Below are 15,008 nucleotides of genomic sequence, written 5' to 3' on the forward strand. Positions count from 1 at the left end.
CAATTTTTAACCTTATTAGAAACTCAAAACACTAGATGATTGAAGGAAAAGACATCATAAAATTTTCAAATTGATGAAAGGAAATGACCAGGTCATGAGATACAGGCTCTGGTAACTTTCTACCTTATTAAAAAAAAAATGTGAAAAACATTCAACCGAAGTTTGAAGATTGTTAGAATAAATTTTAGACTTCATTGGGGTAAAGAATTTCCAAAAGATCTGATTCCAAAGGAGACCAACTAGACTGAGGAGTTCAACTCAAAAGAGCATGTTCAAACTTCTCTAGTCTCTATCTGATGAAAATATCCATCTCAGAAATCATTACTTGATTGACATCTTTTATGACGTAAGTTATAAAAGATGCCCCTAGTATGATTACTTCCATAACAAGATTCATTATAGAGCAACACAAGAAAAATAGGCCAAAGGCTTTTCATTATCAAACACTTAGGATTTACAAAAGATTCTTCTCATGAACACTTGAATTTACAAGGCTTTTCACAGGTACAAGAAACTTGTTCCACTAAAAATTCTTTTCATTTCTGCCATCTGCTGATACTATAAAGGAGTTTAAGAGTCTGTCACTTTCTGAACTCTGCTCGGTTTCACATTATTCACAAAAGCCACGAATTCTCTGCTTCTCTGAGGGTTTTCTATCACCCCAACTTTGGGAGAACTTTGACTAACAAGACTTCGGAACTTGAACTCGACTCGACAAAAGAAAGATTTTGACAAGTAACAAAACGAGGACTTTGACAAACACATGACTTTTATACTAATAGAGATTGAATCTGCTTCTCAAACTGATAAATATTTTAAAATGGTAAAAGCCAACCACTCTTAAAATCTTTTGAATACCGCTTTTAAAGGCGTTTCATCCCTCTTTTCGGTATTTCAGTTATGGTTATTATCCCTTTGGATTGCTTAGTCTCAACCTCCCTAACTCAAAGAGTATCAGAGAAAGCCTTGCTGGCGCTTACTCAGACATTGAAGTAATGCTAAAGAAAAAGAAAGTCTAGCTGACTCTTGAAATTGTCCTTTCTGCATGAAGTCACTGCCATGACAAAAATCGCATTTTCAGGTTTTCGATTTAGCGGACCGCATGCCTTAATTTTTGCCTGGACTGTCTGTCCTTACAGATTTTCCATCCAGCAGGCTCTGCACCCTAATTTTTGCCTAAGCCGCCCTTTCGGGTTTTCAGCTTAGCGGGTGAATGACCCTAACTTTTGCCTAGACTGCCCTTGCGGGTTTTCGGTCTAGCGGGTCTAAGACTCCATTTTTTTTGTTTCTCTACAAACCTGGGCCTAAAATACACTAGAAGGACTTTCAGGTAGGCTTAGGTTCAAGCAGGGTAAACATTGGTGTGTTTGAATGTTTTTAAACCGAATCTGGACCTTCCAGACTGCCTACGTATCCCTGAAGAAAATGGGAATCAGGTCTGCGTAGTTCTCCCTTTTTGGGGTTTCAAAGATTTTTATTTTCAAAATGTTACAAAAGATGTGACCGAACCTGAATTAATCAGGCTACCTACGTACCCTGTAAAAAGGGATCAGGTCATAACGTAGTTCAGGTTCAATATCTTTTATGACGCAAGTCATAAAAGATGCCCCTGGTTTGAGTTTGTCAAAGAAATGAAGTATTATTCTTTTTATTGGCACAAAAAGTTTGCAAAATGGTTTTAAACATATAGGTTGTTGGTTTAAAGCTCAAATCGATTAAAGATGGCCTCCTGGTGTATCAGGCATAATATTTCTTTAACTGATCAAAGTTTGTAGGTTCATTTAATTTTTCTCCGTTTTCATTGAGGAGTCTTACGGCTTTTCCAGGCAGGACTTCATCAATGATGTAAGGACCAGACCAGTTTGGCCTGAATTTCCCTCTCGGGTCAAATATCGGTGCCCTGTTGGACTTCAAAACAAGATCTCCAGGCTTCAAGTCACGGACTCGAACTTTCTTGTTGAAAGCTCTCTCAATCCGCCTTTGATATCCCTGAATGTGATATAAGGCTCTCAGCCTCTTTTCATCTATCATCTGCAGCTCATCATGTCTGGCTTTTGCCCACTCAGACTCTGGTAAGTTAGCTTCTATCATCACTCTCAAAGAGAAAATTCTCAGCTCAACCGGCAAAACTGCTTCCATTCCATACACCAAAGAATACAGAGTCGTACCTGTCGAAGACCTGATCGATGTCCGATAAGCCCACAAAGCATATGGAAGTTTGTTCGACCAGTCTTTATAAGTCTTAGTCACCTTACTGATAATGACTTTGATACTCTTGTTCGTTGCCTCTACAGCCCCATTTGTCTGTGGTCTGTAGCGAGATGACTTATGATGTCTTATCTTGAACTCTTCACACAGGTGTAGGACCTCCATTTTGAAATGTGACCCATTATCTGAAATCAGCTCATGGGGTACTCCGTATCTACAAATAATATTTGTACGGATAAACTTCGCAACTGTGTTCGAAGTTATGGAAGCATAGGATGCAGCCTCGATCCACTTCGTAAAATAATCGATAGATACCAAAATGTATTCATGCCCACTCGAGGACTTCGGATAAATCTTCCCAATTATGTCTATTCCCCATACTGAGAATGGCCATGGCGAAGACAAAGAATGCAACTCTGAAGGAGGAATATGAATGAGATTCGCATAGACCTGGCACTTGTGACATTTCTTCACAAAAGCAAAGCACTCTACCTCCATTGTGGGCCAATAAAAACCAAGTCTCAAAATCTTTCTAGATAACATCTTCCCATTCATCTGAGGGCCACAAACTCCTTCATGGGTCTGCTCAATAAGCTCTGCAACTTTGTCCTCATCCACACACAGGAGTTGAATACCATCAAAAGATTGCATGTACAGCTCTTCACCACAAATGATGAAGTTAGCAGCTAATCTCTGAAGAGTCTTCCTCTCTTTACTTGAAGCTTCAGGAGGATGTCCTTTACCAGAAATGAGGTTCCTGATGTCAATAAACCACGGCTTCCTATTTGGACACCTGGCTGATATCTCAATTACATTCACATGCGCCGGAGCCCACTGTAATCTCACAGCCAAGGGTTGGACTTCCATAGTTGCAGAGATGTCAAGCATCGAAGCCAAAGTAGCCAAAGCATCAGCAAAATGGTTCCTGGTTCTTGACAAGTGAGTAAAAATAATATTCTTAAATTTTTTAACCAAATATTCCAAATATGTATTATAAGGGATCAATTTATCCTCTCGAGTTTTCCATTTCCCATTGATCTGACAAATAATAAGCATTGAGTCCCCAAACACATCTATGTCCTGAATTTGAAGAGCTAAAGTCGCCTCAAGTCCTGCAATACAAGCTTCATATTCTGCCATGCTATTCGTGCACTCAAACTGAAGCTTGATGGATATAGGGATATACTCTTTCTTTAGAGATATCAAAAATGCACCCACTCCTTGACCCCGGTTATTGACTGCTCCGTCAAAATACATCGACCATCTAGTACTCAGAGTTTCTCTTCAATATCCATGATATCTTCATCAGGAAACTCAGCCTTCAGAAAAGCACTCTCCTCAACAGGAGCATCAGCTAATTGCTCTGCTATAACCCGTCCTTTGATGGACTTCTGAGTGACATAAATGATGTCGAACTCAGACAATAACAATAACCACCTTGCAGTTCTTCCTGTAAGGGGGTTTTTCAAACAAGTACTTCAACGGATCCATCCGTAACAATAAAAATACCTTGTTCGATAACAGATAGTGTCTAAGCCTTTGGGTAGCCCAAACTAATGCTAGACAAGTCTTTTCCAAAACAGTGTACTTTAACTCATATTCTAGCATTTTTTTACTGATGTAATAGATGGGCTTCTCCCTTTTAGACCCTGCATCTTTCTTAGCAAGCATACATCCCATCGCAGTATTTGTAATCGACAAATACATCAACAAGGTTGGCCATTAATGACGGGTGATAAGACAGGAGGCAAAGATAAACATTGCTTAACTTTTTCAAACGCTTCCTGGAATTCATCATTCCACTTCTTCAAGGAATTCTTCTTTAAAAGCTTGAAAATTGGTTCACATGTCATAGTTAAATGAGATATGAACCTTCTCAAGTATTGAACTTTCCCAAGGAAACCTCTGATCTGCCTTTCTGGGATAGCCTCCTATGGATTGACTCATTAAGGAGACAAAGCTTGTCTCCAAGAGACTTCGGCTTTTCGGCCGAGACATAGCTTGTTCAATGTTTCTCTCATTAGCACAATTACTAAGAATCAATCAAAAGCCTAATCATTCATTGATTTGGAGAACATTCTATATAAGCACACGTTAAAATATTTCTCAAATGATCATGCGATACCAATTAACCATACAAACCATGACATGAATTATGCAAAATAAGGGATGAACTAGGCCAGCACAAGGCTGATATATGGACTGTATCATTATCAAAACAAAAGTCAAGTCATGAACTGTATAGTGTTAAAATCTATTGGACAACAGCCATATGACAGTGGACAGCAAATATGTACTTCTGAACTAAGTAAAAAAAATCATAAATATGAATGTATAACCCGTGGAACAGCAATGGGACAGCAATGGGAGGAATCAAATACTCAATTATATATGATGATACAACTAAATTGAAACAACTTAAATATTAGCTAAAAAAAATTGAACCTGTACAGCATGGAGATGGCCAAAGTGTTGAGGAGGTGTTATAAACATTTTTATAACTAAACAATAAAAGATGAACTGCTCATATTAAAAATAATGTAAACTGCCACGTTGCAGCAAAGTGAGGATTGCACCTATCACTACAAAGTGAGGGCTGCACATATCAAAAATGATTTGGGGGCTACACATATCAATATGGTTTGGGGCTGATGATAAACTTTAAAGAATTCCAACAGATCATTTTAAGAAGGATAAAACTCAAAAATTGTTATCATTGACATGTGACATTACACATGATGGACCATGATTGTGCTCAAATTACTTCACTAATGACATACAGACAAAGAAACTTAACCATTTAATCAAATAACCACAACAATTCAACTTTCTTTTACAAATATATATATATATATATATATATAAGGGGTTACTAGTAACAAAAGAGTGTAAGATACAAGCGTCCAAGTGACAAGAAAGGCTGTACACATCATAGCTCCTTATATCCCTTATCATGGGCAAACATATACTGTTATTATGGTCCCAAAATGATGTAAAATGTGCAAACCAATCTTATTCAACCATGATATTGAATCCACCTAACTAACTGTAAGATGTAAGAAACCATTCCAAATACAAACCTTCTATTTTAATATCAAATATTAAAGTCTCCAGCAGCTTCTAAGGGAGATCCCTATGGACAGTTACATATTCCAACTCACACACAAATTCATACTAATATTTAAACAACAACATGAGAGCTGTTATAAATTTCTAACTATAATAAACTAAGTGAACATTTCCTCATTCCATACACACATTCTTAGATTCACACATAATCACAAACACATAACACAGTCCATGATATCATAAAAAAAATCTGTTCTAAGCTTGCTATTTTAATAACATTGAACTTATCTAAAAAAATCAAGATTTGTAATAGTCTTTGAATAACTACTGCAATGGTCAAGTGAAAATGATACAAGAGGAGTTAAATCAGATTTTAGCATAAACAACTAGCCAACCCAAAAAATTACGCCCAATGGGTGCCATCACAATATGATAATATATTCCAAGCAAATGACACTAGCATTACTACAAACAAAAGATTCCCAAAATGTTATCTTTCTCATCTAAGACAAGAGGATTACCAATATCAAGAGTGAAGTGTGAACACATGGGATAACAATTACGCATATAAGGCAGCAGTTGTGTAGAAAAATGAGCAGAATTTGTACCAAAAAAAAAAAAAAACTGGGCAGATATGTGAGCTAAAAACTGGGTAGCAACATAGTGAAAACTGTGTTGAAACAGGACGGAAGTGGGGAAAACTGTGTGAAACAGGGGTTGAAATGGGTGAATCTATGCTAAACAGAGATAGACTTGCGTGCATGTATTGTGTTAAACAGGGACAAATTTACGTGTGTGCACTGTGTTAAACAGGATAAATTGATGAACGGGCGTGCGCAAACCGCGTCTTTTTAGGCCCAGATTCGTCCTTTCCAGGATAAATTCGCCCCCCTCTCAGGATATATTCACCCCCCTTTCTGGTTTACACTATGATTCTCTCTCAGCTCGTTCACTAGGCAAACGCACTCGGATGCTGACGAAATTTTGCAGGGACCTTAGTAGGATCCTACCCTAGCTTAGGGTGAATTTTGGGACCCTAATTCATTCATTTGATGGGGTTTCGCACAAAATTGGAAGGTTTAGGGCACGATCAAAATGGGGGGGTGTCTACACTTACATATTAGATTAGTAATTTCTACATCTCCTAGAGGTGTAGCTACTCTCAAGGAATTTAATATAGGCACAGGGTCAGATTTAATTCTTGAACAAAAGCAGGAGATATGAAAGATAAAGTAGAGCCAAAATCAATCCAAATATGAGCAGGTATATTATTTATAAGGAGTTCACATTCGATAACGGCATCTGAAGCCTCCGCATCTTGTTGGTTGAGGGCAAAGACTCGGTTTACGGATGTCGGTGGTGCATTTCTCCCTTGATTCTAAACGCGGTTATGATTTTCTCTCCATTGGTTTTGTTGCTGTAGAAGTGGAGGGTGAGCCTGTTGCTGTGGAGGTGGAGGGCAAGGTTGATTGTATTGTTTTGCCTTAGGACAGTCTTTCCTCCTATGGTTAGGATCTCCACACTGATAGCATACGTTCATAGTTTTCCAACACTGCCCTGAGTGAGTCTTCCCACAGTGAGGACACAATGCATTAGGCTGCCTACCTTTAGTCCTAGGCTTTTTCAGTGGGGGACCCTGATTTCTGTTTACCTGGTGTTGCGACCTTGCTGTCTGCACAATCTTCTTAGTTCGTTCTGCCACTTCAGCCTTTTCACAAGCCTCAACTACAGTGCGTGATCCTAAGTTAATGATATTCTCCATGATGGTTGGGCAAAGATCATCACTAAATTTCCTGACCTTGTCCCTTTCTGTGGCGGCGTACCCCGGCGCATAACGGGACAACTCTCTGAATTTGGACCCATACTGAGCAATAGTCATGCTCCCTTGCTTCAAATCTACGAACTGGTTTGCCAATTGATCCTTAACATGAGCTGGAAAATACTGCTCATCAAAACGTGTCTTAAACTGCATCCAAGTCTCTTCTCTGACAGTAGGATAGGCCTGCTCCATCGTCTGCCACCATATGCCTGCCTCTCCTTGAAGTAAAAAGGAGGCAAGGCGAACTTTTTGTGCATCAGTGCACTCCATAACAGCCAAGATTCGCTCGACAGCCACTTGCCAACGTTCCGCCTCCATCGGATCGCCTGTCCCGTCAAACTCAGGAGGATGATAATTCCCGAATTGTCTGTGTATCTGAGTGGCTCCATCTTGAAGTCTCGGCTCCTATAGAGCCCCTAAGTTTGTTGCAATTGTTTGCAAAGTCGCTTGGCTAGCTGCCTGTGTTTGCTGTTGGTTCCTCTATCTCTGCTAATATTTGAAATCCTCCTTGATCGTTAAGAACTTATTCAGGTTCAGGCACACCACCATTACTTGAATTTTTCTCACGGCCGGCGTTTCCTCGACTGTTTCCTCGACCATTGTTATTCTTATCCCTCCTCTGATACATCTGTCAAGAGAACAAATATGTGAAGTTCTGTATTTATTTTCTAATAACTTAGAAAACATTTATCGTTCCTTAGAAGTGACAAATTTTGAATTTTATTTATTCCATTTATGTGTTGCGAAGCTTTATTGTGGATGTACTATTTTATATCCATTTAACTACTCTTTTCCTATGACTTATACTCACAAGCACCAGATTTTATGTAAACCTAAGCTTTGATACCAACTGTAACGACCTGGATTTTTTTGGACTCTATTTTTTTTTTTACAGCCAAAAGTCCGATTTGTTATCACAAGATCAGAGACAAAATACAACTACAAACTGAGCGATCTTATTCTAATAAAAGTTGATTACAATGAATAATATAACATATTTCAGAAATACAATAAACTAAGGAAGCCTTTTGCTAAGGCTATCTGGCTACACCAAGGACTCGCATTCGACTATTCACTCTTCCGAGTCATCCGCTGTTGAAAATCCTGAAATGTTTGAGCAACATTAGATACAACGATCTAGCAGGGTCATTCAGTGACCCAACCAAGTATGGAAGACAATAAAAGAGTAAACAGTAATATAATCTACTGAATAGAATTACAATCTAAAATACGCAGGAATAAAACTTAAGAGGTTATATGGAATAATGGAAATATGAGTAACAATGAGAATAACTAGGTGCAATATGAAATATGGAATGGTTACCCAAGGTACTCCGGCCCCACATAGCTTTTTACCTTTGCCTGCACGGTCGGTTCCGTGAGGGCTTGTTATGGCAGATCCTACGGCCCAGGACTTATAGTCTCCAGAGGATTCCGCATCGACAAGGGTTAGCGCTTATCACCCTTGACGTCTAATATCCGGGGATAGCTCGTTGGCCTCCCATCCCCACTGTAATGACCCTTTTCTGCTATCTAAATGACGGGCCTTTAACCCTCAACAAACATGTTAACTACAAAAATGGAAGGCAACTCACATAGACATTTCATCAAACATTTCCATTGCACCAATTTATAGGGACTGTTTTGCAATTCCAAGTCACTCAACCCACCAAAAAAATGGCTTTATATAAGAGAATAGAGCTATGGCTCTCATAAGAGGGATGATTGGGAAATTTCTAATCGCCAATTACAAAGAAGAGAATAGAAACATAACATGTGGTCTTGGGGAAGCTTGGCTCGAAGGAGGGGATGCTCTCTTCAATGGTTGTGGAATATGGGTGATCTCCAAGGGCACACTGCTGCAAGGAGGATGGAGGATGGAGGATAGATGGGGTGTTCACTGCACCGTCCAATTAGAAAACCCACTGCCTTCTAAGTTGGTTGCTTCACTAGCATAGGAGATAAGTTCTTTGAATGTCTTGATTGCATACCACCCTCATTCCAAGTCAAGCACTTATATTCAAAAAGAGTGGTGCTCGTATCATTTTTGCCAAGGAGGATTAGTACAAAATAAGGCCATCTTATGGGCCATTTGGACACCAGATGGCTCCCTGGCCAATGCACTAAAGAGGGACTTCCACTCCAATGGTCCCACAATTGGGCCACCATCACTCAGTCTAGCCCCACGGATGATGCCCAAACACATAAAAAGGGGCCCCACATCGCTCAAACCTTGCAACTTCATCTGGTCTTCGGTCCACTGAGTGGTCCCCACACGAAGATGGCCCTTGGCTTATGCCCACATTAGCACCATAAGGGGTGCCTTCTTGAGAATGATCAAAAGGGTGGCCCTTGAACATGACGGAGCACAGTCCTCGATCAATGTTCCTAAAAAGGAACATTACACTCACCCATTAACAATGTTCATATAATTGTATAACACATCATCAGATCTAATCATATATCATATTATCATTCAATAAACGATATTATTGCATCTACTTCCCTTATTGAAAACCATACAGAGTTTAGGTCAGCTGTCACCTGCCTTATCAAACTTGAAAAGTGTGAATCTGAAATGACTTGAACTGCAATCACCCTGAAAAATAAGAGTTACACACATATTCTAATTTTTATTTATAATTACTTTATTTATTTATTTATTTTTAGATTCTTTTTAATCCCATAATATGTTTAATTTGTGTTCATTTCTGTCCAGATAATGTCCTTTATGTTCCAAGACAGTGTCATTTCTGTCCAACTTATGTTCTAAAATAGTGTCCTTTGTGCCCAAAATATTGTCCAGAGTGTCCCACAGACAGTGTCCTTTATGTCTGGATTTAGGCTCAGAAATTACTCATTTAGTTAACAATATATTTGTTCAAGTTTTTAAATATATATAGGCATAATTTCTGTCCATTTTTGGACCTAATAATGCTCATATTATGTCTGTCCTAAATAAAGTCATGCATAGTAAAATCGTAATTTCTACCTTATTTTATTAGAAAAATAAAATTAAAAACTTACCAGATGGGAGAAGTAATTCTCTCTAGCCTCCTCTCTTCTCTCTCTCTCTCTCCTTACTTTCTCTATTCTGTATTTTTCTTCTTCGTCACTGACTATTTATAGACAAAGTTTTCATGAATAATATATATCGTTATTAAATTCGGACAGATATAGTTATTAAATTCCGATAGATACCGTTAATATATTTTATTCATAAATAAATGAATAGTATATGTATAATTTTTTGAATAGTGAAGGCTTTTAAACAGTGTAAATAACTAATATTATTTTATTATAAATTTTATTATTTTTTATTCAAACAAATTCTCTCGATTATTATTTTAATATTAAAAACCGAACGATTTTCGTCGGTGATTTATTTTGATCCAATGGCTTCGTCGGTGATTTATTAAATTAGTTGAGAGTGGTTGAGAGGTGGGCCCCGCTGGCAATGGGACCCGCTTGTGGTGGGACCCGCTTGGGGTGGGACCCGCTGGTGGGCCCCGCCTATGAATAGTATTCAGTGGGTCCTACGGTAAATAATAATTGATAAAATTTACTTTGAATAGTGTTTTGTAGATAGTACTTTTGAATAGTGTGTGTTGACAATATCCAATATATATAATATATTTACTTATTTTCGTCGACATATGGGGTGATGGTTTAGTGGTAGGAAGCAGTTTAATTAATGCTTAGCGTCCGAGCTTCGAATCGTGTAAGACCCATTATGCCAGATGTCATTATGCCCTGATTAACTCGGGGGGAAATAAGTAATGGTCGATGATTACCCACCTATGAGGCCGCTATCCTTTTACTTTTACCTTTCTAACAAGGCCAGTTCACGTGTCGGCTGATTAGAATCACATGAGGAAATGAGTTTTTTATGTGCAAAATGTATCCAATTGGCTATATAGAATCCCTAGTTCAAAGACACGTCTATTATGTCATTCTTGTCAACTTTGATATGATCTTACTAAGTGAAGGTTCAAATCATAAGATACCTTCATTTATGCATAACAGTTCCAAGTATAATGAAATAATACTTTTGATTTTGAAAATGGTGGGAGATTTTCGTATTCTGTAATGAATGGGCAAATTATGCACTAGGAAGTAGATAATAGAAAAGATGCTTCAAAGTGCGATGTCATTTTCCTAAAGACAATATTCGTAAACACCAGTAAGTGTGCAAGGGGTACTACGAATTTGCCTTCAAGATACAATGAAGCCTGCTCTTGTCTACACCAAATAGTTGTTGACACTTTGCACTAAGCGGAAACTAACCCTAGAATCACCTTTGATTGGAACAAGTATGTGAGATCCCTAGTTATTGTTCCTGCAGAAAACAATATACTAGAACTAGGTTTTCAAAAAGAAAGAAAACAGTAACTTGGAAAGGCTTTCAAGAGAGTATTTGGCTATGAAAATTATAAAATTCAAGTCTCGCAAGTTAATTTCCGAATTCTGTCAAGAATGGAACATTTTTCCTCTGTTTTTACACCTATTGGCACCATTTTTGTTTGATTTGCACATTTGCAGAGCACCTATTCAGAGCGGGTTTGATTATGGCCGTTAGATTGTGCCCATCCGCGACTTTACAGCTCAGATCAACCCAGAGCAACTGTTGGTTTGAATAAACGTCCATCTAACCTCATAACCGCTAGATCAAGCATCCACAGTGCGAATCGCAACCTTTGGGCTCATGACCGTTGGGAAGATGGGACACTATCTAACGGTCCTCATCACACCCGATCACCACTTGCCGTTACAACACAATTTGATGCACCGGATTGTACCCACTGCCACACTAGCCATTGGAGCGCACTAGGCTGACCGTTCAATCATCCCACGGATCCGAGCTCTCAGGCCGTTCTGACCGAGCTTCTTGACGGACCTACTCTACTGATCCAATCAACGGTCCAGATCTAATCTTGAAAATTTTAAGTGCTCCAATTGCTCCTTGCACACTTACTGGTGGGGGCGAATATTGTCTTCAAGAAAAAAAACATAGTGCCTTGAAGCATCTCTTCTATTCTCTATTTCTACGATCTCCACAACAAATTCCCAAACATGTTAGACATATATCTCCAACACATCCGTGTTTCCCCAATAATAGGGAGTGTTATTAGCCATTGGATCATAACGGCTTCGGATAAGGATTTATTCCTTAGTCTCTAGAGGGTTACATCGGGAAAACACAATGATCAAAAGTCCCTTTGACTGAAGGAGAAAACTCTCTGCCACTGTAGCCCAACTAGAGAGATTATTGGAATCGTCTAGTAGCTCTCTCTCTCTCTCATCCAACATCCATTACATTTTTTGCATAATTCTTCCTATGAGATTTTAACTGTGCAAGTCGCGCGTATGGTCATGAAGGTGCATGCCCGTCATCAGTTTCTTCAGCATCAGTTGATGACCAAAAAGATGCTATTTCAAACAAGTTAGATGCCTTCATAACAGGGTTTCGGTGGAGATAGGAAACTAATCATGTAGTAAGAGGGGAGGGCCGAGGGAATGATTTTGATCATGTGCATTTTGGGTGCCTTTAGTACTTTTAAAAGCCAAAAAGAATGAAGGAATAAATGAAGATATATCTCTCATCATTCATTCCCCTCACGCCGAACTAACAAGCATCCTATGCCGTTGCTTTAATAATGGCACCCCACTCTTTGTTTGGTCATTTTTTTTTTTTTTTTTTGATAATTTTCCCCCATACTTTCTAATTGGATAATAAAAATTTCAACCTCTTTCCCACCAAGTCATTTTTGGGGAAAAGTAAAAAAAAATAAAGTGAAAATATCATTCCTTGTATATGGATTTTCCTGAGGTCCGTACTGTACTTGCACATGTTTTCAACCTTGTGAGCATATTTTTCAAATACAGAGGGGCCCACCTTGTTCAAAAATAAGTTGGCACCCAAAAACTATCTCCTGAGGATGATCCAAACCATATGATTTGTATAGTTTCTATAATGTGTCGTCCTCCTACTGATCACATCAAAGGGTTAAGACCATCCTTTCTAGGGCTGCAACTCGAGCCGGGTTTTACCCGACCCGCATCGACCCGACCCGAAAATAACCTGGGTCGGGTTTCGGGTCGAGCCGGGTTGAGCATTCAAAAGCCCGCATGAATCTCGGGTCGAGCCGGGTTTGAAGGGGCCCGACCCGACCCCACCCGAGTTACATAAGTTATAATATGTTCATTTTTTTCTATTGTTAGTTAAAAGTTAAAAGTGAAAACCCACGCACCCACTGTTATTGTATGTGAGTGTAATTTCTGCTTCTATGAGTTGAGTTGATTCAAGCGTTTGATTCAGCATTGTTTGATTGTAATTACAACATTGTTTGATTACGGCATTGTTTGATTCAAGTGTAGTGTGAGTGTAATTACATCATTGTTTGATTTAAGTGTAATGTGAGTGTAATTTCTACTTCTATGAGTTGAGTTGCCTTGCCAAACAAGAATTTTCCTTAAAAAATTGCGTCAATGTGAAAAAACCCGACCCGACCCAACCCGACCCGACCCGACCCGAGATATTTCTCGGGTAGGGTTGGGTTCTCCAAAACCCGACCCGCCCGACCCGAGTTGCAGCCCTAATCCTTTCTATATACTTTTTTAGGCCCAACCTATTTCCTTTGTGAAAGCCAAATCAACAGTTTAGCTTTTCGAATAAGGTAAGCTCCAAGGTATTTTTCAAAGAAAATGGTACATAGACTTTTAGGGTAACCCAGCAATGAGAATGTGGCATGTGTAAAAAAAAATTTTACTTCTTGCAGATTTTCCTATTCCTATGGTCTGGGCTTATGTCACTTTCATGTTAAACCCATTACTTCAGTCCCTTTCTCGGGTGTAGTCTCCGTCTCCCCGGATAAGTTAATAAACAAAAGTCAGTTTTTAGGTAAGGAAAAAGATGTGGAGACCGAGAGTACCACCCAGCATGGGGACCTGCAATGATAATATGCCATGTCTTCAGAAAAAAAAAATTAGGGCGGTTTTGATACGCGGATTTTAGAATCTTGGATTTCCTCTAAATTGTAGTTGGGAGATGAGAGAAGAAGAAGATCAGTCATCGTTTTCTGATTTCTCGCCCTTCTTTCCGTCAGCAAGAGAGCAGAAGATCGTCCCATGCTTCCAAATTTTAGAAATCTCAGGATGGGGTAAGAGATTTCTAAAACCTGGATTTCTTACTTAAATCAAAGAAACACTGTCAGGACAGCACATAGTAGCTTGATTACGAACCCTCTTTTAGACCTTTTCAAACTAAAACCTAAAATCCGCCTATCCAAATGGCCCCTTACTTTTAGATATTTTCCTAAATTTAAGGAGTGGCTCATGTCACTTGTGATGTGGTGGCAAGTTCCTTTTAGGTCCTATTCTCAGTTTCCTTAGCATCACTTGGTAAGGAAAAGACCATGGTTTTAAATTTTGACCGAAATCCAAAATTTCGGGTTTCGGTCGGGACCGACACCGAAACTTTGAAAATACCCGAAATGGTATTTTATTTCGTCCGAAATTCTGAAATTTCACCCAAAAACCTATTTTTTTAATTAATTAAATATTTTAAGGAAATTTCGACCGAAATTTGGTATTGAAGAAAATAATGTTTTCATCGTTTTGCCGGATTTCGGCCGGTGGGGTCTGAAACCGGTACCGAAACCAAGATTTAAAACCATGGAAACAACACACAAAGGGGGTGGAATTTGGGAAAATGGGGGTGGCAATATCATTTCCGACCTCAAAAAACCCTACAGAACCGGGAATTCGAACGTTTGAACTTTCAAAGTAGGTCCCGTAATATAAAGACTGTCTTCATAAATCGACTCATCGTCTACCATTTCCTTTTCCTCGTTCTTTTCTTCATAAACACACAACAACCTTCCAACATAAATCATCATAACCCAAACCACGC

At 38.9% G+C, this 15,008-nt stretch overlaps 1 protein-coding gene across 1 annotated transcript; it reads right to left on the reverse strand.

The window, feature by feature from the left end:
* Positions 1–6,655: 6,655 nt before the first annotated feature.
* Positions 6,656–7,414, reverse strand: LOC143891047 (uncharacterized). The gene has a single exon (XM_077395700.1). It carries the CDS (start codon positions 7,412–7,414, stop codon positions 6,656–6,658), a length of 759 nt encoding a protein of 252 aa, XP_077251815.1.
* Positions 7,415–15,008: the final 7,594 nt, after the last annotated feature.

The sequence above is a fragment of the Tasmannia lanceolata genome, unplaced genomic scaffold, assembly GCF_043159265.1.
Source record: "Tasmannia lanceolata isolate RefF3 unplaced genomic scaffold, GAP_Taslan_0.1 ptg000013l, whole genome shotgun sequence".
Lineage (NCBI taxonomy): Eukaryota > Viridiplantae > Streptophyta > Magnoliopsida > Canellales > Winteraceae > Tasmannia > Tasmannia lanceolata.